This window comes from Helianthus annuus, chromosome 16 (assembly GCF_002127325.2).
Source record: "Helianthus annuus cultivar XRQ/B chromosome 16, HanXRQr2.0-SUNRISE, whole genome shotgun sequence".
NCBI lineage: Eukaryota > Viridiplantae > Streptophyta > Magnoliopsida > Asterales > Asteraceae > Helianthus > Helianthus annuus.
In genome coordinates, this window is record NC_035448.2 from 33651668 (window position 1) to 33676170 (window position 24503).

Genomic DNA, 24503 nt, shown 5'->3' on the forward strand with positions numbered 1-24503 from the left:
ATGATTCGGACCCCTATCAAGATTGGGGAAATTCGTATTCATCAGCGAGACATTCTGTCTCACTGGACTCGTCACCTTCATACCATCATTCTTACCACTCACACCATTCCCATTCCCATTCCCATCATTCATCACACCACTCTCATTCTCATTCGTTTAATGGGTCCTTTGACCCAAACAAGTACATAAACAACCCTCCAGCTGCTCAGAACCAGTTGGACCAAAACATGGAGCCAGACGAAGATCTAGATCTGGAAATGCCACCCTCGGGTCACCAGCGCATCCCATTGAAATTTCAAGTGGTTACGCTTCTTACGCGGGGTCACCTTATCAAGGTCCTAATGAATGGGACCAGTATTGGAACCAATTTACGTTCGAATACACACCCTCTTACCATTCTCCTACACCGCCTCTGCCACCTCCACAAGAGGATGTGCACATGGAACCGGTGGAACAACCACAACCACTACCAGCTGTGGAGCAACAACAGCCACCTCTAGAGCCACTAAGGAGAAAACGTGGTGCACGCATGTCCATGCGTTCAGGACCGCGGTCAAGACCGCTACCACCATTACCACCAACTTACCCACCTATCCCTAAGGATCCACAAATGGGTAGACCCTCAAACACTACGCCAGTGGTTGATCCAACGCCAGCAACGTTTGCTCAACCACCACCGCCAATAGGTTTTGACAACCTAATTCCTACGTATCTAGTTACGTCTAGATACAATCCTTTAGAACCTTCTACGCCGGTAGATTATAACTACCAGACGCCTCCGTACGACCCTTATATACAAGCGATCGTACATAATGCCTTATACCCATCTCCTTTCCCTCCTGCTTACCCAACTACGGGATATCTAAATTATGGATACTCGTATCCTACTGTGCCTCAACCACAGCCACTGCCACCGCCACAATTTGAGGCCATTAACCAGGCCTTGGAAGGGCGGAACAAGTTCAGCGTCAGGCTGAGAAGAATGAGAAGAAAACAAGTAATTTCTTCAAGAAACTTACCAAGCTGATCAAGGGAAAGAAAGAAGAGTGAAGGCTTTCTTTATTTTATCATTGTATTTCTTTTAGTCCCTGCGTGGACATATCTTTTTAGTCACTGCATGGACATATCATTTTCGTCCCTGCGTGGATAAGTATTTCCTTTTAGTCCTTGTGTGGACAACTAGTTTAAATTTAGTTCAAAGTCCTATTTAAAGAAAGTATTGTAATTTCTTATCATTTAATGAAGATTTTGGAATTTGTATTATAGATGTATTCATTACATCCTTTTCAAGCGATCGTCTCGATTTTAATTCGAACTTTATCGATCCGCTCGATAATTCCAAAAGATCTCCTTAATGGTTTTGACCAGCCAATTGGCAATGTCCATATTATTTGGCAATTTTAAATGATAGTTAAGGATGAATAACCCTTCTATCATGATAGTTAAGGAAGAATAGCCCTTCTATCCAGAGGTGGTGAAATATGTTCAAGCCTCAAAGCCTTTATGGTCAAATGCGATCATGGCTTTTTTTATTTAACCATTAAGAAAATTATTCTATGTTAACATTCAAGTAAGGTTAATATTCCTGGCAGTGTGAACTGAGGAACCACACTAGCCTTCAAGGTGATGGACTACATCCAAACCTTATAGCCTATATGATCTAGTTAGATCGTGGCTGATATCATCAATTCGATGATCATATTTTAACATCCTTAGTGATGGATTGCCTACGGGCTATATTATATTGTCAAATGAGACAATGCCAGTTGTGACCTTTATGGTTCCCTGTCCAAGGCGGTGGCTATGCCCAAACCTTATAATCTATATGATCAAGGAGATCACGACTAATATCATCAGTGTGATAATTATTTTTTTTAACATCCTTGTGATGTCAATTGATTTGCCTACGGGCCATATTATATCTTCTATTATGACAAGAACAGTTGTGTTCGTGTGACTCCCTGTCTAAAGGTGATGAACAATGTTCAAGCCTTAAAGCCCCTTGATCAAATGAGATCGCGGCTTATATATATATATATATATGTGTGTATATATATATATATATATATATATATATATATATATATATATATATATATATATGTGACAGGCCTATGTGCCTTAATTTAATGTCCTTCAAGATGAGCCTATGAGCTATCTATAATTGTCATTATGACAATGGCAGTTGTGACTTTATGATCCACTTTCTAATGGGTAATGGACTTTGTCCAAACCTCAAATGCCATTAATGGTCCTTGTGACCTAGGCTAAACATATACTTCATTATCTTATTTAAACATTCATTTGAAATGTTAAAACTTGGACCAGTGTGCACAATGTCCAAAAAGGCAAAGGATTTATATATCCAAACCTTATAGCCTAAATGTTTTAATGATACCTTGGCTAAAGCATTATAAGTCATCAAAATTCGATGACTAATTTTATATTGCAACTGAGCAATTAATTATTTCTGGTGTTTAGTACCAAGCTTACGAATATGGCAAATTCGGATGAAGCCAATAGCGGTCGCAACAACGATGATGCGAATATAAACCGCAACGCCGATGGAGTTGATCTTCAGGCTATGATTGCCGCTGAAGTCGGCAAGGCCATGAATGTGTTCATGACTAATTATAGGGAATCAAGTGGTACCCGTTCCAAGTCCCAAACAATTCCACATTCATCAGCTCGTAGAGAGAGCTGACGTCACTCTTCAACTGCGAAGAGTGAATCTAAGAAGCAAGTGCTTCAGGATATGTCTCGTTCTTCTAGGGACGGTTGTACCTACAAATATTTCGTATCCTGCAAACCCCGGGACTTCAATGGGGAGAAAGGGGCTATTGATGCCATGAGATGGCTGGATGAAATGGAGACGGTTGTAGATATCAGCAGTTGTGCTGATAAGGATATTGTGAAGTTTGTCTCACAATCATTCAAGGGCGACACCCTCACATGGTGGAAGGCCATGATTCAGTCAACAGGGAAGATACCCTTATACAACATTGAGTGGTCCAACTTCTTGGACCTCATTAAGGAGACTTACTGCCCACCGCATGAGTTGGAGAAGGTGGAGTCAGATTTTCTAACTCTCACAATGAAAAACTTGGACTGTCAGAAGTATGTTACCGACTTTAACTCTCTATTGAGGTTAGTGCCTTACCTGATCACTCCAGAGTCCAAATGCATTGCGCGTTTCATTGGTGGTCTAGCACTAGAAATTAAGGGCATGGTAAAGGCTTCGAAGCCTACCTCGTATAGGTCAGCTGTGGACCTAGCACTGTCTCTCACCCTAGATGCGGTGAGACAAAAATCAATCAAAACTAAGACCGATGGAAAGTGGAAAAGGGAGGAGGATAACTCCCACAAGTCCAAGAAGAAGGGTAAGTCAGTGTTCAAAAAAAACCAGCAAAAGTCTGATGAGAGACCAACTTGCAAGACCTGCAACAGGAGGCACTGGGGACAGTGTCGTTCGGATCAGTAGGCTAAGCCTTGCGGAATATGCAAGAAGACAGGGCACAAGACCTTAGACTGTAAAGATCTTAAGGATGCTGTCTACTATAGTTGTGGCGAGAAGGGCCACATTAAGACGAACTGCCCAAAGGCTGCTAAGGAAGGTACTTCTAAGCCTAGTGTGGCAAAGAAAGGAAATGCTCGGGCCTTCCAAATGAATGCAAGGGAGGCAGTGAACGGCAATTATGTCATAACGGGTACGTTCCTTATCAACGACATCTTTGCTAGAGTTCTTTTTGATTCGGGTGCTGATAAATCTTTTGTAGACCATAAGTTTAGCAAACTATTAAACTTACCCATAAGAACTCTAGATATTACTAATGTGGTAGAACTTGCCGATAGAACCATAGAAACCGCATCTTCCATTCTTGATGGATGTTCCATATCCATTAGGAATCATTCTATTCCTATCTCTCTTCTACCAATGAAATTGGCGGGGTTCGATGTATTTTTAGGCATGGATTGGTTATCGCATAACCAAGCCCACATTGCCTGTGATAAGAAACTCATTGAGATTAAAACCCCATCCGGTGAAATAATCACCATCCAAGGAGATCTACACTATGGATTGCCCGAGAAAGTTTATCTACTTAAGGCATCCAAGTGTCTGAAGGGCGGATGTGTCATTTACATGGCACAGGTGATGGTAGACGAGCTGAAGCCCAAGATAGATGATATCTCTGTCACTTCTAAATACCCTGATGTATTCTCTGAAGAACTACCTGGTTTACCTCCGGAGAGGCAAGTGGAGTTTAGGGTCGACATCCTACCCGGAGCTGCACCTGTTGCATGAGCTCCTTATCGATTGGCGCCAATAGAGATGAAGGAATTGAGAACCCAACTTGATGAGCTTTTGGAGAAATGCTTCATGCATCCTAGCTCATCACCTTGGGGAGCTCCCATCTTGTTTGTCAAGAAGGACGATTCAATGCGAATGTGCATTGACTGCCGTGAGCTAAACAAAATAATGATCAAGAATCGTTATCCACTGCGCAGGATCGACGACTTGTTCGACCAACTGCAAGGGGCTAGCTACTTCTCTAAGATCGACTCAAGGTCGGGTTATCATCAGCTGAAGGTCATAAGTGAAGACGTTCCAAAGACTGCCTTCAGGACGAGATACGGACACTATGAATTTCTACTAATGCCTTTCGGGCTCACAAATGCATAGGGCTGGCAATTCTGACACGAACACGATAACACGACAGGAACCTACATGAAGTTAACAGGTTTCGTGTTTGACCTTAACAGGTTTCGTGTCTAAACAGGTTGACACGATAAGACCTGTTTATTTTTCGTGTCTAAACAGGTTAAAACACGTTAACCTGTTAAGAACCCGTTAATGACATGCTAAGGTATGTGGACTTGTGGAGTCAGAGTACGCGGGGTGGTATTAGGTATACTCCAAGTTTTCACTAAATAGGTTCCTTAATGGCTAATATCAGATATGGAATAATAGGTCGTGTTCGTGTCTTAACAGGTCGTGTTTGTGTCTTAACAAATTGTGTTTGTGTATTAAACAGGTCGTATGATATGTTGGGAACATTTTCGTGTCCTAACAGGTCATTTCATGTAACATGTTTATTAACAGGTTCGTGTTCGTGTTTGGAAAATCTGACACGATAAGATTTCGTGTCGTGTTCGTATCTACATGTTTCGTGTTCGTGTCTTATCGTGTTTGTGTCTTAACAGATCGGGTTGACCCGATATGCCAGCCCTACAAATGCACCTGCAGCATTCATGGAGCTCACGAATAGAATCTGCAAACCATATCTAGATAAGTTTGTCATTGTCTTCATAGACGACATACTCATCTATTCTCGTAATCAATCTGATCATGAGAAACATCTTCGGTGCATTCTCGAGCTATTACAGCAAGAGAAGCTTTACGCTAAGTTCTCCAAGTGTGAATTCTGGCTTCGAGAAATCCAGTTTTTTGGACACGTGGTTAGCGAGCGTGGTATCCAGGTGGATCCCGCTAAGATAGAAGCCATAATGAATTGGGAAGCACCAAAGACGCCTTCTGAAATCCGTAGTTTCTTAGGATTGGTCGGTTATTATAAGAGGTTCATTGAGAACTTTTCGAGGATAGCCACTCCTTTGACTACCCTGACCCGTAAGAATATTAAGTTCAACTGGGTCTAAAACCGCAAGAATCCTTTGAGATTCTAAAGCACAAGTTGAGCAATGCTCCAGTGCTAGCTATACCTGACGGTATTGAGGACTTTGTTGTCTATTGTGATGCTCCGCACACCGGCATGGGTTGTGTGCTTATGCAGAGAGGCAAGGTGATTGCCTACACATCATGACAACTAAAGGTGCACGAAAGGAATTACACCACCCACGATTTGGAGTTGGGTGCCGGTGTATTTGCACTTAAGCTATGGAGACACTATTTGTATGGAACAAAGTGTATTATATACATTGATCATAAGAGTCTCCAACATCTATTCAACCAGATGGACTTGAATATGAGACAACGCCATTGGATGGAAACGCTTAATGATTATGATTGCGAGATACGCTATCATCCTGGCAAACCAAATGTAGTTGCTGATGCGCTGAGTCGCAAGGAAAGGGTTAAACCGATACGGATTAACGCCAAGAGCATTGAGCTCAGGAACAACTTGAATGAGAAGCTATTGGATGCGCAAAAGCAAGCCCTGTTAGAGGCCAACCTTCCTAGTGAAGGATTAGGTGGAACTATTGATCAGTTGTCACCTAGGAAAGATGGAATTCTTAGATTCAATGGTCGAATCTGGGTTCCAATCTTTCCTTTGAATTATAGATACTCTCTTTGCTTATGGATGAGAAGCTATTGGATGCGCAAAGGCAAGCTCTAAAGCAAGCCCGATACGGACTACCTATTTTAGCCAACTATTCTTTTGAATTATAGATACTCTCTTTGCTTATGCCTAGTCTAATGACATAATTATGCAGTGAGATTCTTTCTTAAAGAACCTTAGAGTTGGAATTAGTACTTGTATTTTGTCTATTGAACTTAGATATATCCTATTTTTAGGTTTTAGTGGTATGAATCTTAGGATTATTCTCTTTTTAGGTTTTAGTGGTAGTGAGGTGAACAACACCTTATTTTTCAGTTTTAGTCATTTCTTTTCCAGTACGTATGTTGCTGATTAATATGTATGCACCGGAAAAAATGTTCTTATTTTTATTATATATAATTTTACCTTAGTATTGTACATAGTACTTAAAAGCAATTTAACATCCATATTTATACGAAACTGAAACCTAAATAGTTTATTATAGAGTTAAATGCCATTTTAGTCCCTGTGGGTTGGGTTATTTTGCCAGTTTAGTCTAAAGGTTTGAAACGTTGTCATTTTAGTCCAAATAGTTTTAAACGTTGCCATTTTAGTCCACTGGGTTAACTTCATCCCTTTATTCTGTTAACTATAAGGGCATTTCGGTCATTTTATATGTAATTTTGTTTACTAGAAGGGCAATTCGACCATATAAAATGATTGAATTACCCTTCTAGCTAACAGAAAAAATGGATGGAGTTAACCCAGTGGACTAAAAAGGCAACCTTTGAAACTATTTGGACTAAAATGGCAACGTTTCAAACCTTTATACTAAACTGGCAAAATAGCCCAAACCATAAGCACTAAAATGGCATTTAACGCTTTATTATAATAAGTATTTTCCTCATAAATGTTATATACAAAATGTGGGGCGTTGTGGTTAAAGATAAAGTGGTGATGGACATGCAAGAAACGTTGTGGGTATTGCTAATATTTTAAACTGATCAAAAACGTTTTCAGGTGTTTTGAAAGCATGTATCATTAGAGCAATGAATATGGTAATGTGCTTTCATATGTATTCATTTTAGTGTCTAGATCCAGATCCAATACTATCTATGAAAAAATAATAAAAAGCTAGGGGTTATTTTATAAATAAACACATCAGATTCTTTATGAATAACTCAATGAAAGAAGTTTGTTGGTATCTTAGCCTATTGTTTATTGAGAAGGGTAGTCCCTTGATAATGATCCGCCATGTAGACGTCATGAGCCTAAAGGGTTGGCCTTAGAGTATGGAGATAAGTCCCTTTATATATATACATATGTATGTATGTATATGTGTGTGTGATAAAAAGAGAGAGGGTCGTAGAAGGCGTCGAGGGGAGGACGTGAGAGACGGGGACGAGGCAGGTGGGGGCGGTGTGGACGGCTAGGACGGGGCTCGACGTCCCTCCGCCGACCCCCACACCCGATAGCCTAACGTTCTTAAATAAGTTTGTTTGATGGTATCTTTGTGGGGTGAAATAGAATTAATTATGAGGTATAAATTATAAAATAACCCATGTTAACCGCTTTAAAAATACCTATATATACAAACACAATACACATATGTCTTGATATTCTTTATAATTTAATTAAAAAAATTAGCACCCTAAACCCAGGTGTTACAAACGCACCGTAAAATATTTTGTATAATTATTTAACTATATAGAGATACAATCAACATAATACAAAGAAAATCTAACATTTTAATTTCTAACAAAAATGTCTTCTAAATTTTTTGCACTTCATGAATACTTATTAAACTTCACAATATAAATTTTGGCCAGATAAGTGTACACAAGTGTGAAGTGTCGAATGGATAGATTTCAAAGATGCACGCTTTATAGGCATGCATTCTCTTCAATTTTGTACATCACTAATTCACTATATGCATGGTTTATTTTGAAATATACATCGAGAATCTGATATGACTCATTTGGCCGAAATTTATCTTTTTTTTTTTTTTTTGAGTTGATATGGAGGAGAGATATAAAAGAAATGTGTGAAGATGTATAGAAATAGTTGTAGACAAAGGAGAAAGAGCATCTATTGGAGATGCTCTTATTATAAGTGTAAGAAGCTAATTGTTTTCGACCCATAGAGGGAAGGGGGTGGTTACTAGTGATAGATTTCTATCACTCCTAATATCCAATCAAATCATGTCATGTCATCACCAAATACTCTATCACTAGTGATAGAATTGTAGTTGAGGTAGTCATCACTAGTGATGAGATTTCAATGTACAAGTATTAATACACAATGTACAACTCATACACATTCATTCCTCAATATTCAACGCGTTATATATATAACGAGTTATTCCTATCACTCGTTACCAAAGTGGAGGCGGCGGTGTTAGTGATACTATCACTCGTTATGAGGAGTCCATAACGGACCACCCCCTCCCCCCTTATAACCTAATTAGTATAACGCATTTGTGAAAACTGATAAGTGTGTGAAAACAGATTATTGAAAGGATAGACACTAAAATTAACAAATATTAGCTAGTGTGTGGTGCCAAAAACTAAAATGAGGATTTTGATAAGAATGTGTAGCAAAACGTAAAAGAAAATGAAATAAACCTTGGCCCAGAATCCCAGATCCTCAACAACCAACCCTACTGGGACCATAGCAATAATTATAATTTTCATTCTCATGCATAAAATCCTTCTATAAATAAACCTTGCCCTTGTGTTTGCTGTCGTTCTTCTAATTACCTCAGAAGTAGCCGCTAGAGACTTAGCCTCCAACCATGACGGTAAGAACAGTTTTCGCTTTAGTTTTGTCATTACAACAAATAACTTAATCCCAAATAACTTATATTTACGTAATACGTTAAAAGGAATTAATTAGTTACCATCTCAATGTTTTTAAGCTACATAATTAACATCTATATTGTTACTTTATGTGCATTTATCTTTCATAATGTTATATATTCGTATGTGGATCTTTTTTAACTTGTACTTTTATTACCCTTTATTCGTTGTGGTGTGTTATCATTACTAGAAGCATAAAAATCATGCAGAATATGAATAACTACATGGAATGATGCAGGTGAGGTTGATGGCGGTAGTGGATACAACCGCGGTGGTAGTGGACATGGAGGGTACAACAACGGCGGCGGACATGGAGGGTACAACAACGGCGGCGGACAACAACGGCGGTGGACATGGAGGGTACAACAACGGTGGTGGACATGGAGGGTACAACAACGGTGGTGGACATGGAGGATACAACGTTGGGGGACGTGAAGGATATAACGGTGGGGGACATGGAGGGTACAACAAAGGCGGCGGACATGGGGGATACAACGGTGGTGGACGTGGAGGATACAACGGTGGTGGACATGGAGGGCATGGCAAAGGTAGTGGTGGCCATGGAGGGCATGGCAAAGGTGGTGGTGGTGAAGAGGCAACTGCTTACAAAGAAACTCAAAACTGATGATAAGCATATTCGAGCTGGATGAAACATATATAATTTCATGAGTCGAGTATTATAAGAATGTTTTATCTTGCATCATCAGTACATACTCCTTATATATGTAATACTTGGCATGACTCCTTGTGTGTATAGAATAAATTAATAAGAGTGTACTTTTAATCCAACTTTATATCATATCCTTATAACCAATGCTTTCACCATTTTTTTACCATGGTTGTAAAACAAGGTCTCTAAGGCCGAGTACTCCTCCAGTAGTCGCTACAAGGTAGGCTGCCGAGGTGACTTTCTTCAATTCCGCCTAGTTACTCGGAATCGATCAAACGCGGTCAACCTCAGCAAGAATAGGATCTAGTAGGTCAACTCGAGCGAAGTTTGACTTAAAAAAGAATAAAATATAATTTCTATGTCTATCATATTAAAGAATGAATATCATTTTCACGTATTTTGTTATAAATATTAGTAAATTTATGTTATATAACATATATTTAATATCTGAAAACTAATTTCTTTATAATTTAACATATCCGAGTACTCCTTGAGTACTCTCAGCCTAGGTCGAGTACTCTCAACTTCTCGGCCGACTGACTAGAGAGCGCCTAGCGGCTTTTGCAACCATGTTTTTAACAATGGTATTTTATAGAATTGACTATCAAGTAAAGATAGAGTAAAGAAAACAAACAATTACATGTTCATGAGTCGGTTTTTTTTTAACCAATCCACCGAATACAAATTAGAGTTAATTATACAGTGGTTTATAGCTAGTTTCGCCTTAGATACTAACTTTTTAACAGGTTTAGGTTTTATGGTTTCAATTTTGTAACACATTTGGGTACTAACACCAAACTTAGTTAATTTTTTTGTTAAATTTCAGTAAAATGACTAAAATACCCTTCTATTTTAAAAGAACCATGTATGTCATTACTCTATTTTTAGTTCCAAGGACCATTTGTGGATTGAAATAATACAAATTAAACTTCAATTTGGGGAAATGTTTGAGAAACGCAAACATCGCAAGAATGTTGAACCGGAATGCATCCGGTTGAATTCTTGAGATTGATTCGATTTGAATCGTAATTGTGTTTGATAACATTCCAATTATTCGTTCGATTTGAAGTTTTTGATTATTATTAGGTATCACTGCAAGAAAACAAAGCAATAGCCGCGACAAATGTCGCCGTTAAAAGGTATGATCTGTGCCGCTATTGTTAATAGCGGTGACATGTCGTCGCTAAAGGTTGGCCAGTAAAGGCCCTCTTGTCATCCTAAAATCGCATAAAACGTAATACTTAACATCCTAAAATCGTATAAAACGTAATACTGAACATCCTAAAATCGCATAAAACGTTTAATCCATACAATAACATCCTAAAATAACATCTGAAAACTACAAGATAGTTGTCATTTGTCGATAATACTTAATAGTCATCGTCATCCTCATCGTCCTTGTCAAAAATGCCATCATCGTCGTTTGCGGCTCGTTTTCCCTTCGAAGTAATATAGGAATCGAGTTGATTTAAAAATGTCGGGGTTTAGAACAAACTCGAAACATATTCCTACATTAATACATATCAAAACCTATATTAGCATTTAATATACTACCAACATATATTTACCAAAGTAACATGCTTTTGCCAAATTAACATGCGCTCATTGATACTTGTATAACTTTTTAAAGTAAACGGATAATTGTATATTTCCCCTTAAAAAAGACTCTTAATTGCATATTTCTCCAAGCCTAAATTAAAATTGCATATTTCTCCATCTGTATTAAAATGTCTATTTTACCCTTTCAAAATTAAATCATCTATATCAGAATTCCAGGTTTAAAACACTCAAAACTATTGAGACTCTTCAATTTCTCATGTTCCACTCGAGCTTCTCTCTGTCTCGTTGTCAAACACAACCACAATAGTAAGTATAGCCCAAACATAATCATAAATAATTATGGTTTTATGTTGATATATATTTGGTTTTGGCAATGGTACTTAAAAGCTCAGACCTCCTGAGAGACTTTGACCTTTGTTGTTCAAGTGTAGACGGTGATTGAAGATTTTTGGGCATTGAAAGTCAATAGCTTTCGTTTTTTTACAGTAGGTTTAACAATTAGCATTGAAAGTCAATCACAATCCTATGGTTAATAAAGATGGAAAGTCTACAATAGATAATGGTTACAATTGTTGAATAAAAATGGAACGGGTGAAACATGATGAAAATATATTACGTTAATATGGTTAATAAAGTCAATCACAATCCTATGGTTAATAAAGATGGAAAGTCTACAATAGATAATGGTTACAATTGTTGAATAAAAATGGAACGGGTGAAACATGATGAAAATATATTACGTTAATATGGGTAAAGAAATGGAACACCTCAATAACGGAACAATAATGGAACGTGTTAATTTAGATGATTATCGCTCGTATTTTTTATGATTCTTACTCTAGTTCGTGATAGACGGACAATAATAAAAAACGCAAAAAAAGAACTTAGTAAAGACGAAAGAAAGGGAAAAAACTAACTAGCGAAAGTAACAAAGAAAAAGACACAAAACCTAGTTAAAATGGGTAAATATGCAATTTTTAAGTTTTAGTAAGATGAAGGGTAAAATAGTCATTATATAATGTATTTTAAATAAAATAAAACAAAATGGGTAAATTTGCAATTTAGTTAGTTAAGGAAGGGGATATATGCAATTTAAATTTTAGATTTGGTAAATATGCAATTAAGATGTTTTTTAGGGGAAATATGCAATTGTATAGTTTACCTCAGAAAAGGGTTGTGAGTTGGAGGTTGCGCACCAAACACATTCAATGGCATATTGGAAGAAGGTTTATTCCCAATCCCCCGCATCCATCCTCGTCGAACACCCAACACATTTTGAAACACGGTAACCTCATTTGGCGGTTGAGAACCATCGCCTTCTTCGTCATATTCATTTCCGCCCATAATCTCGCGTTCTAAACTAAGTTATATTTTACGGAGGTGATTATATATATATATATATATATATATATATATATATATATATATATATATATATATATATATATATATTACAGAGAATTATACTTTAGGCAGATACTTATAAAAAGGTTGTGGTGGCCGTGGAGGGCATGGCAAAGTTGGTGGTGGTGAAGAGGCAACTGCTTACAAAAAAACTCAAAACTGATGAATCATATATAATTTCATGAGTCGAGTATTATAAGAATGTTTTATCTTTCATCATCAGTACGTAATCCTTATATATGTAACAATTGGCATGACTCCTTGTATGTATATAATAAGTTAATAAGAGTGTACTTTTGAATCCAACTTTATATAATAACAACGGGATTTTATAGAATTGACTATCAAGTAAAGATAGAGTTAAAGAGAACAAACAATTACGTGTTCAATGAGTGGGTTTTTTTAACCAATCCACCCAATACAAATTAGAGTTAATTATACAGATGGGCCATGTGGTTTATATCTAGTTTTGCCTTAAGTACTAACTTTTTTTATCAGGTTCAGCATTTATGGTTTCAATTTTGTAACACATTTTGGTACTAACACCAAACTTAGTTAATTTTTATGTTAAATTTTAGTAAAATGACTAAAATACCCTTCTATTTTAAAGGGACTATATATGTCATTACTCTATTTTTACTTCCAAGGACCAGTTATGGATCAAAATAATACAAATTAAACTTCAATTTGGGGAAATGTTTGAGAAACGCAAACATCGCCGAAATGTTGAACCGGAATGCATCCGGTTGAATTCTTGAGATTCATTTGATCTGAGTCGTAATTGTGTTTGATAACGCTCCAATTATTCGTTCGAATTGAAGTTTTTGATTATTATTAGGTATGTATGTTCTGTTATGATAATGTATCTGTATTTGGTTTTTGATTTAAAAAGTTGAATGAAATATATGTACATATTATGATTCATAAGTTTGGAATCTGAACGTTTATTTTTGAAGAAGTGATCATTTGTGATGTTTATAGGTTCCGATTACATGGGCGGCCAGATATAACAAAGAAATGCATCTTCTCTGTATGATCAACCTACAGACGGTAATGGAGGTCCTGCTAGTGACGCTGGGGATCTACAAACGCAAACAAAACCTGAAAATCTAATTATCCATTGCATTTTACTATCTAAAACCGCAAAACAACACTATCGGTTAAAAATTAGGGTTCCGGAGAGGATTATGTCGCAACCCCCGACCCCTGCCTCGGGAGGCGAGCAGTCGCGGCCTACTGGTGGTATCGGTGTTTATCAATTTGGCAGATGAAATTACATCAGGACCGTAGTTAGGAAATATTTTATGAGAGTAAAATACCACATTTTTATAATATTAAATACATGGAAAATTCCCAAGTATCCATTACAAACATTTTATAGGGATACACCCTATTTTATTTAAACAAAAACATCTTCTTTATTTAGGTAACTTTTATAGCCACTTTTCCAAGCCTTCAGTGCTGTCCAGCTGGCTCCTGTTTGGCTTTCACATTTTGTTACCTGAAACGCGTTTAAAAACATTTTTGTCAGTGGGAAATACTGGTGAGTGAATCCCAATTTAATCAAAACAGGTTTTATCAGTTTACAGTTATTGAGGGCGATCTCGCAATTACATTTGTTTATTTTTCTACTTTGATTACCACCTACGGTACTGTCAACCCGACTTGTGGTCATGTTACTACTCACAGTGTAGTAACAAATTTTGTATACAAAACACCAATATACCGACGATAATTGTAGAATACAAATACTCAATCACTGTTTAATATAATGTAAAACATTTGAGGTTTTGTAAAAACAGTTTGTAAAAAGGTTTACAAAAAGGAGATTACTCACATTGCTACTTTAGGGTTTTCCTGGTGATAATCTATAAATTTTAAATAATGCAGACGTGTTAGTATAATAACCCAAATTTACATTAGTTATACCCTCCCCGAGACAGAACACCAACGACTACGTCGGGAAGAGCCTCGACAGCCGTTACGGAGCACTAGATCAATCGGGCAGCGTATCGAATACGTAACCGGGGGTTAAAATACTTACAATGAGGCAGAGCTTCACTATTTAGGGGGTATTATGCTCGAATATTATGTCTATACTACAGAATTAGAGAGAGAAATTCGAATTGTGAGCGATGGAAAATGACTGCCGAAGCTCCCAATTTATAGGAGCTGATTCTGGCTTTCTCGCGGCCAGCGTAAGAAACAGAAGGGGCCTTCGCGCCCCGCGACGTAAACCGGGTAGGCCCTAGCTTGGCCCGGTCATCGATCTAGCTTCGACACGCGTTGACACGTGGCGGCTCCGGGGCGTGCCTCATGTCCACTCGCTCGCAGCCCGCGTGAGATGAAGAACAAGTCTTCGCGGCCCGCGAGAGACTATAAAAACGGATTTTTATTTAATTTTTATAAAAATAAAAGTATTCAGGGCCATTTTACGTACACGGGGTGTATTTTAGGACGTATAGGGTGTTCTAAATATTTTAGGGTGTTGGAAATATTTTAGGAGGGTTGTTATATCCTCCCCACCTTGTTTTAGAACTCGTCCTCGAGGTCTACTGGAACAGGTGTGGATATTTCCTCTGCATCTCTGATTCAAGCTCCCAAGTGTATTCTGGTCCTCTCTTGGAATCCCATTTTACTTTGACTAGAACCAATCTCTTGTGTTTTAGATTCTTGACTTTTCTGTCTTCAATTTGTAGAGGCTTCTCTATAAACTTAAGTTTTTCATTTACCTATATATCCTTAAGAGGTACTACTAATGATTCATCGGCTAAAAACTTTTTGAGATTGCATACATGAAATACATCATGTATTCCTGCCATTTCCTCTGGCAGTTGTAGCTGATAGGCTACAGCTCCTATTCTTCTAATAATCTCAAACGGTCCAACATACCTGGGGCTTAGCTTTCCCCTTTTGATGAATCTTACCACTCCTTTCCAAGGAAAGACCTTTAATAACACCTTGTCTCCTACTTGATATTCCAACGGTTTTCGCCTGTTATCAGCATAACTCTTCTGTCGATCACGTGCTGCCTTCAGTCGTTCCTTGACTTGAATAATTTTGTCCGTTGTTTCTTGTAATATTTCAGGTCCAGATAGTTGCTTTTCTACAATTTCCGCCCAACAGACTCGAGTTCGGCACTTTCGTCCATAAAGTGCTTCGAATGGAGCAGTGTTAATAATGGTATGATAGCTGTTGTTGTAGGAAAACTCTATTACTGGTAAGTGATCATCCCAATTTCCTCCGAAATCAATTACACAAGCTCTAAGCATATCTTCCATTGTCTGAATTGTCCTTTCACTTTGTCCATCCATTTGAGGATGATAAGCGGTGCTTAGATTTAGCTTGGTTCCCATTGCTTTTTGGAAAATTATCCAAAAATGAGAAGTAAAATGGCTATCTCTATCAGAAACAATAGATAAAAGAATTCCATGTAATGAAACTATTTCATTTACGTAAAACTTGTCTAATTGTTCCATACTGAAAGTTTCCTTCATTGGTAAGAAATGAGCTGACTTAGTTAGTCTGTCTACAATCACCCAGATTGTATCATTACCTTTTCTTGTTTTGGGTAATTTGGTAACAAAATCCATTGTTATCAATTCCCATTTCCAAACCGGCATTTCTAACTGCTGCAATAAACCTGAGGGCTTTTGATGTTCAGCTTTAACTATACGGTGGCGTAGGTTTCCTAGTTTGGGTATCCACATCCTTTTCTTATGGAATCTCCAAATTCCATCTGTTCCTTGTTCTAATTCCTTAATCATTCCTTTCAATTTCTCAATATCATCCTTGATTAATGATTCTTGTGCTTTCCTAATCTGGTCATTTAAATCTATCTGCAGATTTAATTTAAGAGAACATACTCTTTTTGGCTTTTTGTGATACTTTCGACTTAAAGCATCAGCAACTACATTAGCCTTTCCTGCATGATACTGGATATTACAATCGTAATCACTAAGAATCTCCATCCAGCGTCTTTGTCTCATGTTTAATTCCTTTTGCCCGAAAACATAGCTTAAACTCTTATGATCAGTAAAAATGGTAAACTTACTACCGTAAAGGTAATGTCTCCAAATTTTCAGGGCAAAAATTACAGCTCCTAATTGTAAATCATGGGTTGAATAATTTTCTTCATGATTCTTAAGTTGTCTAGACACATAGGCTATAACCTTTTGACGTTGCATCAACACACATTCATAACCTAACTTTGAAGCGTCACAATAGAGTACAAAGTCTTCAGTTCCTTCTGGTAATGCTAGTATGGGTGCGTTGGTTAATCTTTGCTTAAGAATTCTAAAGGCTTCTTCTTGTTTTGGTCCCCATTCAAACTTAACAGATTTACAGGTTAGCTTAGTTAAGGGAATGGCTATTCTAGAGAAATATCGGATAAATCTTCTATAATAACCGACCAATCCTAGAAAACTTCTAACCTCGGTTGGTGATTTAGGGGTTTTCCATTTAGTAATTACCTCAATCTTTGTGGGATCCACATGAATTCCTTCATGATTGACTAAATGCCCAAAAAACTGTACTTCTTCTAACCAAAATTCACACTTCGAAAATTTGGCATAAAACTTTTCTTTTCTCAATAAACTTAAAAGTGCATGTAGGTGCGCTGCATGTTCCTCTTTACTCTTAGAGTAAATGAGAATATCATCTATAAATACAATTATAAATTTATCCAAATATGGCTTACATATTCGGTTCATCATGTCCATAAATGCGGCTGGGGCATTGGTAAAACCAAATGGCATGACAGTAAATTCATAATGGCCATACCTTGTTCTAAAAGCGGTCTTAGGAATGTCCTCTCCCTGTACTTTTAATTGATGATATCCTGAACGTAAATCGATTTTAGAGAAAAATCGAGCTCCTTGCAATTGATCAAATAAATCATCGATTCTCGGTAATGGGTACCGATTTTTAATCGTGACCTTATTCAATTATCGGTAATCAACGCACATACGCATTGACCCGTCTTTCTTTTTGACAAATAAGATCGGTGCTCCCCATGGCGATGAACTTGGCTGTATGAATCCTTTTTCAAAAAGATCGTCCAGTTGTTTCTTTAACTCTTGCATTTCTGTTGGTGCCAAATGGTAGGATGCTTTGGCAATTGGTGTTGTCCCTGGTAGCAGATGAATTCTGAATTCAACTTCCCTGTCCGGCAGTAGTCCTGGTAATTCTTCTAGAAACACATCTGGAAACTGAGATACTACGGGAATATCTTTCAGTTCTTTTCCTTTAGTGTTGATGATCACGGAAATCAAATACACTAATGATCCTTTTCTTACATAACTGGTTGTTTTCATCACAGAGATGAATTTTGTGGATCTAGACGACTTATCTCCTTTAATTGTGATCTTTCACCTTTTAATGAATTTACTTGGATTGACTTTTAATCACATAGAATACTGGCTTTATTGGATATTAACCAATCCATTCCTAATATAATATCGAATCCTGCCAGATTCATTGGATAAAGGTTTGCAATAAACTTTTGATTTAAAAATTCTATTCTTGCTCCCTGCAAGATTTCGGTGATCTTAATGGTTTCCCTATTTGCTGTTTCTACGAGACGTTCTTGTGGAAGTTTAGTTAATGGTTGATTGAGAAGTTTGAAAAATGAAGTATTAATAAAACTTTGGTTCGCACCAAAGTCAAATAATACTTTGACAAAAACATCATTAACTAAAAACGTACCGATAATCACGTCCGGAATAATCTTCGCTTCTTCTGCAGTCAGAACAAATGCTCTAGCATTTTTAGTAGTCTTGTTGTTCATGGCTGGAGCTAGTTTCGGACAGTTTGGCTTGATATGCCCCTTTTCTCCATAGTTGAAGCACACTCCATTACTGGGTTTCTTCCTACAATCTTCTTCTTTATGTCCTGGTATCTTGCAGAAGTTGCAGTAGGTGGAGCATCTTCCTTAATGCTTCTTCTTACAGGCCTTACAGTAAGGTGCGGAGGTAGAACCTATATTTTTCCCACGATTGGAATTTCCATAACGAAATTCTTGGGTAAGCCTTTGGGCTAGGTTCCTCCTCTGGTTCTCTTCTTGTGTACGTACTAATTCATCAGTCAAGGTACTTGCTAGCGCTACAGCTTCTTCCATAGTTTGTGGTTTAGCTGCCTTGACTACATGCCTAATCTCACTAATTAATCCCCAGATGTAACGGGAGATTAATACTGGTTCTGGTGATACAAGGGTTGGCACTATTCTAGCACATTTGAAGAACGTAGTAGTGTAACCCTTACTATCCACTCCAGTCATTCTAAGGTTTAAGAACTTATTTGCTATATGTTCATTTTCATTGGGAGGACAGAATTTCTTTTCAACCATGTTCTTAAACTCATTCCATTCCATATTGTAGACCCTGTCACTTCCCCTAGATTGGAGGATAGTGTTCCACCATTCTAATACTGAGTTCTTAAACAGATTGGAGGCAAACATTATCTTATCCTCTTCTGCGCACTTGCTTATTTTCAAGACTGCCTCAGTCTTTTCTATCCAGCCTAAAGCTGCAATGGCTCCATCATTGCCCGAGAATTCCATTGGTTTACAGGACCAGAATTCTTTATAAGTACAACCATAAGACATGGATCTTCTTCTTTTTGGAATGGGCACTTGAAGTATTGGACCATTGGTTACGCTGTGTTCTGGTTTAGTAGGTGGTCGTTTACTGCCATTATTACTTTTATTATTATCTGCTTCCTTAACCGTTTTGATAATATATGGCATTGCGTCTATAATCCCTTTGTGCCACTATGTGTTGGATGGCACTGTAATCTACTTGGTTTCCGTTATTATCATTACTCTGGTTTTCTTGATTCACTTCGTTGTCCATCTGGATTATAAACATTTACCAAGTATTAATATTACGAAACAATATTGAATGCGAATAACCACACAACAACACATTGATCCAAAATCGTCGTCATTGCGACCTTTACTCTATTTTATATATGCATCTATATCTATTACAAATACAATTGGAATCAAAATACAATACTAGTATGCATCGATAACTATAGGATTATCTATTTTAGTTGATTATATATGATTATATATTATTATTATCATTATATATATATATATATATTCAAACTTACACACACACATACATATATTTTATTATTTTTATTATTATTACTATTACTGATAGGGGTTCATCCAGTATTGCATGTTGCGCTCGTCATATTTCCAGACGAGTCTCTCCCTTGTCTTTCTCATTCTCTCACTTCCTTCTAATATCTCCTCACCAAAGGTGCGGAGTTCTTGCACATTCTCAGTGCTCATGGGTGGTGCAGGTGCTAGTATCGGGTCAGGGAACTGGGGCATGGGTTCTTCGTAAGTGTACGGGTTCTCTATAATCTCCCTGATATATTGGTCGTTATCCCAGTAGGGGTCTAGAGGGTCAAGGTCTGGGTAGGGTGCTACTGGGTTTTGCATGGGTTCATCTTCTAGGGGGTAGCGTTGTTGATAATCCCTATGGTCGTCAAACCATGGGTCATATTCTGGGGGATGGCGTGCTGGTACTCTAGGGATTTCAGCTGGGTCAAAAGCAGGTGCTGGAATTTGATCTACTGGGTTTGGCTCAATTTCCATAGGTTGTGTGGGAAATAGTGGTAACGCCTGGGGTGCTATGAGTTGTTCTAGATTCGGGTCTGCAGCTGTAGTTGCGAAGATATGAAAATTTGCTAATCTCCTATTGATCATATCTTGTGTTTGAGCATTCATTTCTCAATTCGCGGCTGCTAAAGCTCATCGCTGCTGAAGTTTTCTCATCCTTTTTCTACGTTCATGAGCTCCTCTGCTGAACCATCCTCTCTTCTTGGGAAGGAATGGCTCTTCAGATTGTGCTTTGAATACAAAAATCCCTTTTTCGGTGTCAGCCGAATACCTAGAGGGGGTAGGCTGGGAAGAGGTTCCTTCATCCCTAGGAGAGTTGGACAACTGACGGTAACCATTTGAAGGTCCTTGGTCACTCATACTGTAAACTAACAAATTGTCAAATAACACAAAATAATAATATACGCACATAATCCCGTAGATAATTTCCTAACATAACAGATAAAATTTTGGTGTCAGCAGAACACTTCTGTGGCTGAATCAGTGGCTGTAGCTCTGATACCACCTTCTGTCGTAACCCCCGACCCCTGCCTCGGGAGGCGGGCAGTCGCGGCCTACTCAGAGATAGCGGTATCGGTGTTTATCAATTTGGCAGCATTTTTTACACTAGGACCGTAGTTAGGAAATATTTTATCAGAGTAAAATACCACATTTTTATCATATTAAATACATGGGAAATTCTCAAGTTTCCATTACAAACATTTTATAGGGATACACCCTATTTTATTTAAATAAAAACATCTTCTTTATTTAGGTAACTTTTATAGCCACTTTTCCAAGCCTTCAGTGCTGTCCAGCTGGCTTGTATTTGGCTTTTATATTTTGTTACCTGAAACACGTTTAAAAACATTTTGTCAGTGGGAAATACTGGTGAGTGAATCCCAATTTAATCAAAGCAGGTTTTATCAGTTTACAGTTATTGAGGGCGATCTCGCAATTACATTTGTTTATTTTTCTACTTTAATTACCACCCACGGCACTGTCAACCCGACTTGTGGTCATGTTACTACTCACAGTGTAGTAACAAATTTTGTATACAAAACCCCAACATACCGACGAAAATTGTAGAATACAAATACTCAATCACCGTTTAATATAATGTAAGACATTTGAGGTTTTGTAAAAACAGTTTGCAAAAAGGTTTACAAAAAGGACATTACTCACATTGCTACTTTAGGGTTTTCCTATGTGTTTTCCTGGTTATAATCTATAAATTTTAAATAATGCACACGTGTTAGTATAATAACCCAAACTTACATTAGTTATAACCTCCCCAAGACAGAACTCCAACGACTAGGTCGGGCAGAGCCTCGACAGCCGTTACGGAGCACTAGATCAATCGGGCAGCGTATCGAATACGTAACTGGGGTTAAAATACTTTCAACGAGGCAGAGCTTCGCTATTTAGGGGGTATTATGCTCGAATATTATGTCTATACTACAGAATTTGAGAGAGAAATTCGAATTGTGAGCGACGGAAAATGACTGCCGAAGCTCCCAATTTATAGGAGCTGATTCTGGCTTTCTCGCGGCCGCGTAAGAAACAGAAGGGGCCTTCGCGCCCCGTGACGTGGGCCGGGTAGGCCCTAGCTTAGCCTGGTCACCGATCTAGCTTCGACACGCGTTGACACGTGGCGGCTCCGGGGCGTGCCTCATGTCCACTCGCTCGCGGTCCGCGTAAGATGAAGAACAAGTCTTCGCGGCACGCGAGAGACTATAAAAACTGATTTTATTTAATTTTTATAAAAATAAAAGTATTCAGGGCCATTTTACGTACACGGGGTGTATTTTAGGACGTATAGGGGTGTTCTAAATATTTTAGGGGTGTCGAAAATATTTTAGGAGGGTTGTTATAGATTATCAATTATACAATCGCAAATCAACACCGGTGGTTGAAACCTATGGTTTCGGTGAGGTCCGGCACGGTTCAAAAGCAAATAAATTATTCTGTCATGTGTTGTCACCTGCTATAGGGATTTCGTCCCCCAATCTTTGCTATGAAGGACGGAGAAGAAGAGAGCAAGTCTGAAATTTAACAAAAATGGTCTTTTTAAATTGGAAGGATAGTTTAGTCATTTTACTGAAATTTAATATAAAAATTAATTAAGTTTCATGTTAGTACCCAAAGGTGTTACAAAATTGAAACCATGAAACCTGAACCCGTTAAAAAAGTTTAGTATCAAAAGGCTAAACTAGCTATAAACCACACGGTCCATCTAAGTAGTTAACTCTACAAATTATATTCACAAACTACAAATTGAATAATTAACAATAGAGTCAAAAATTGTTTCCTTCCTTTGTTTCTTGATCTAAAAAATGGTTGCATCACGATATGTTCATATCACCTATCAAATCAACTTCATAATGCCTAGTCACAATTAACTTGATGTGTTATTTTCATGAATAATCAAGTCAACTTCATAATGCCTTGTCACAATTAACTCGATATGTTATTTTCATGAATAAATAACCCAACTAAAACACACTTATACGTACCTAGTACGCATTTAGTTATGTGAACAAAACGATTAACTCCAATAATCACACCCACTCGTTTGTTTATTCCCATTATGACACACAACTCCAACACCAATCACACCTTGATCGTAAAACTTCGTTTACCAACCAAAAACCTAGCTGCCTACTTTGTTTTTTACCAAACGAACTATCCAGCCACGTGTTATTTCTTTTATATTCCGTATGTTGGTTATCATAGTTGAAGAATGTGCTAACCCATTTTAATGTTAACCGATTGTTTAAATGCCATCATCTTTCATACTTCCGAACAACAGAAAAAATTAACCTTGATGGAATTATACCCGAAAAACTTCCCTAATCGATATACACCTGCTACTATCGACCGTCAACACGACGAGCCAACGTTATACTGTCTTCTTGGTTGCTAAATGAACCCCCTTCAACCAATGATGATCTTGTTTCCACTACAGCCAAGCATATTGGTTTGTTACATACTGAAATAGAAAAATACCCACCACCTGTTGTTTACCTTCTCATCTAAGATACTAATATATAATATTTTCATTTTCTCTAAATAAATGTTATATTTAAAAGATGTACAAGAATAAAAAATAATACTATTTATATAAATATTATTATATGTAACGTAAGACCTAATTTCAGTGATATAAAAAATATAGGCAAATTGGAAAATAATAATCCCATCTTTCTGAAATTGGCTGATTATAATCCCAAGTCAGTTATTGGCCAATAATAATCCGACCTCGTCCAATTTTTTTGTAAAATAGACCGCCGTTAAAATAAGTTTAACGGAGTTAAGTTTTTTTCCGAATTACAAACCAATGTTTTAGGGCTTTTGATCAGAACGAGGATACGAGTCGATTGATGTAAACTTACCTCGAAATTGTGTTCGAAATTGCTTGAATTTTGTTAATTGGAAGTTAACCACCCGAATTGAAGCACCGTTTTCGTGGGTTGGGGGCAGTATTTTGAGGTAAGTTTTACATCAATTGACTCGTATCCTCGTTCTGATCAAAAGCCCTAAACATCGGTTTGCAATTCGGAAAAAAGCTTAACTCCGCTAAGCTATTTTAACGGCGGACTATTTTACAAAAAAAAATTGGACAAGGTTGGATTATTATTGGCTAATAACTGACTTGGGATTATTATTGGCCAATTTCAGAAAGATGGGATTATTATTTTCCAATTTGCCAAACATATATATATATATATATATATAGTGAAAGTATAATGTACAATATGCCTTATCGTACGAGCGTGCGAGATTTGAAGTTCACACGTTATAAAATCCATAAATAAAAAGTCGCATGTTGTAAAATATAAAAAGCCGCATGTTGAAAAAAAACGTATGTTGAAGAAGGGAAAATCCACATGTTATATTAAAAAGAAAACCGCATGTTATATAAAAAACTTGCATGTTGTGTGCAAAATGCCGCATATTGTAACTCAATCTCGTACGCATCGTATGTTAAGATAAATTGTATGTTAACCAACCCCTATATATATATATATATATATATATATATATATATATATATATATATATATATATATATATATGAGTAAACTGCAATTTTACCCCCTGGGGTTTTATCAGATTGG

General features: G+C 37.4%; 3 protein-coding genes across 6 annotated transcripts; all 3 read left to right on the forward strand.

The window, feature by feature from the left end:
* The first annotated feature begins 439 nt into the window (after positions 1–439).
* LOC110866954 (extensin-like) lies at positions 440–1027 on the forward strand. Its single transcript, XM_022116097.1, has one exon. It carries the CDS (start codon positions 440–442, stop codon positions 1025–1027), a length of 588 nt encoding a protein of 195 aa, XP_021971789.1.
* Positions 1028–5250: 4223 nt separating this feature from the next.
* Positions 5251–5655, forward strand: LOC110866952 (uncharacterized mitochondrial protein AtMg00860-like). The gene has a single exon (XM_022116096.1). It carries the CDS (start codon positions 5251–5253, stop codon positions 5653–5655), a length of 405 nt encoding a protein of 134 aa, XP_021971788.1.
* A 3344-nt stretch (positions 5656–8999) lies between these two features.
* Positions 9000–9864, forward strand: LOC110868617 (glycine-rich protein DC9.1-like). 4 transcript variants are annotated; one of them, XM_022117827.2, is made up of 4 exons: positions 9000–9075; positions 9372–9443; positions 9487–9681; positions 9712–9864. In XM_022117827.2, exons 1-4 carry the CDS (start codon positions 9070–9072, stop codon positions 9781–9783), a joined length of 345 nt encoding a protein of 114 aa, XP_021973519.1. In that variant the 5' UTR covers positions 9000–9069; the 3' UTR covers positions 9784–9864. The 4 variants fall into 4 exon arrangements, with proteins under 4 accessions (XP_021973519.1, XP_021973518.1, XP_021973517.1 ...); XM_022117826.2 differs by having other exon boundaries at positions 9372–9681; XM_022117825.2 differs by having other exon boundaries at positions 9487–9864.
* Positions 9865–24503: the final 14639 nt, after the last annotated feature.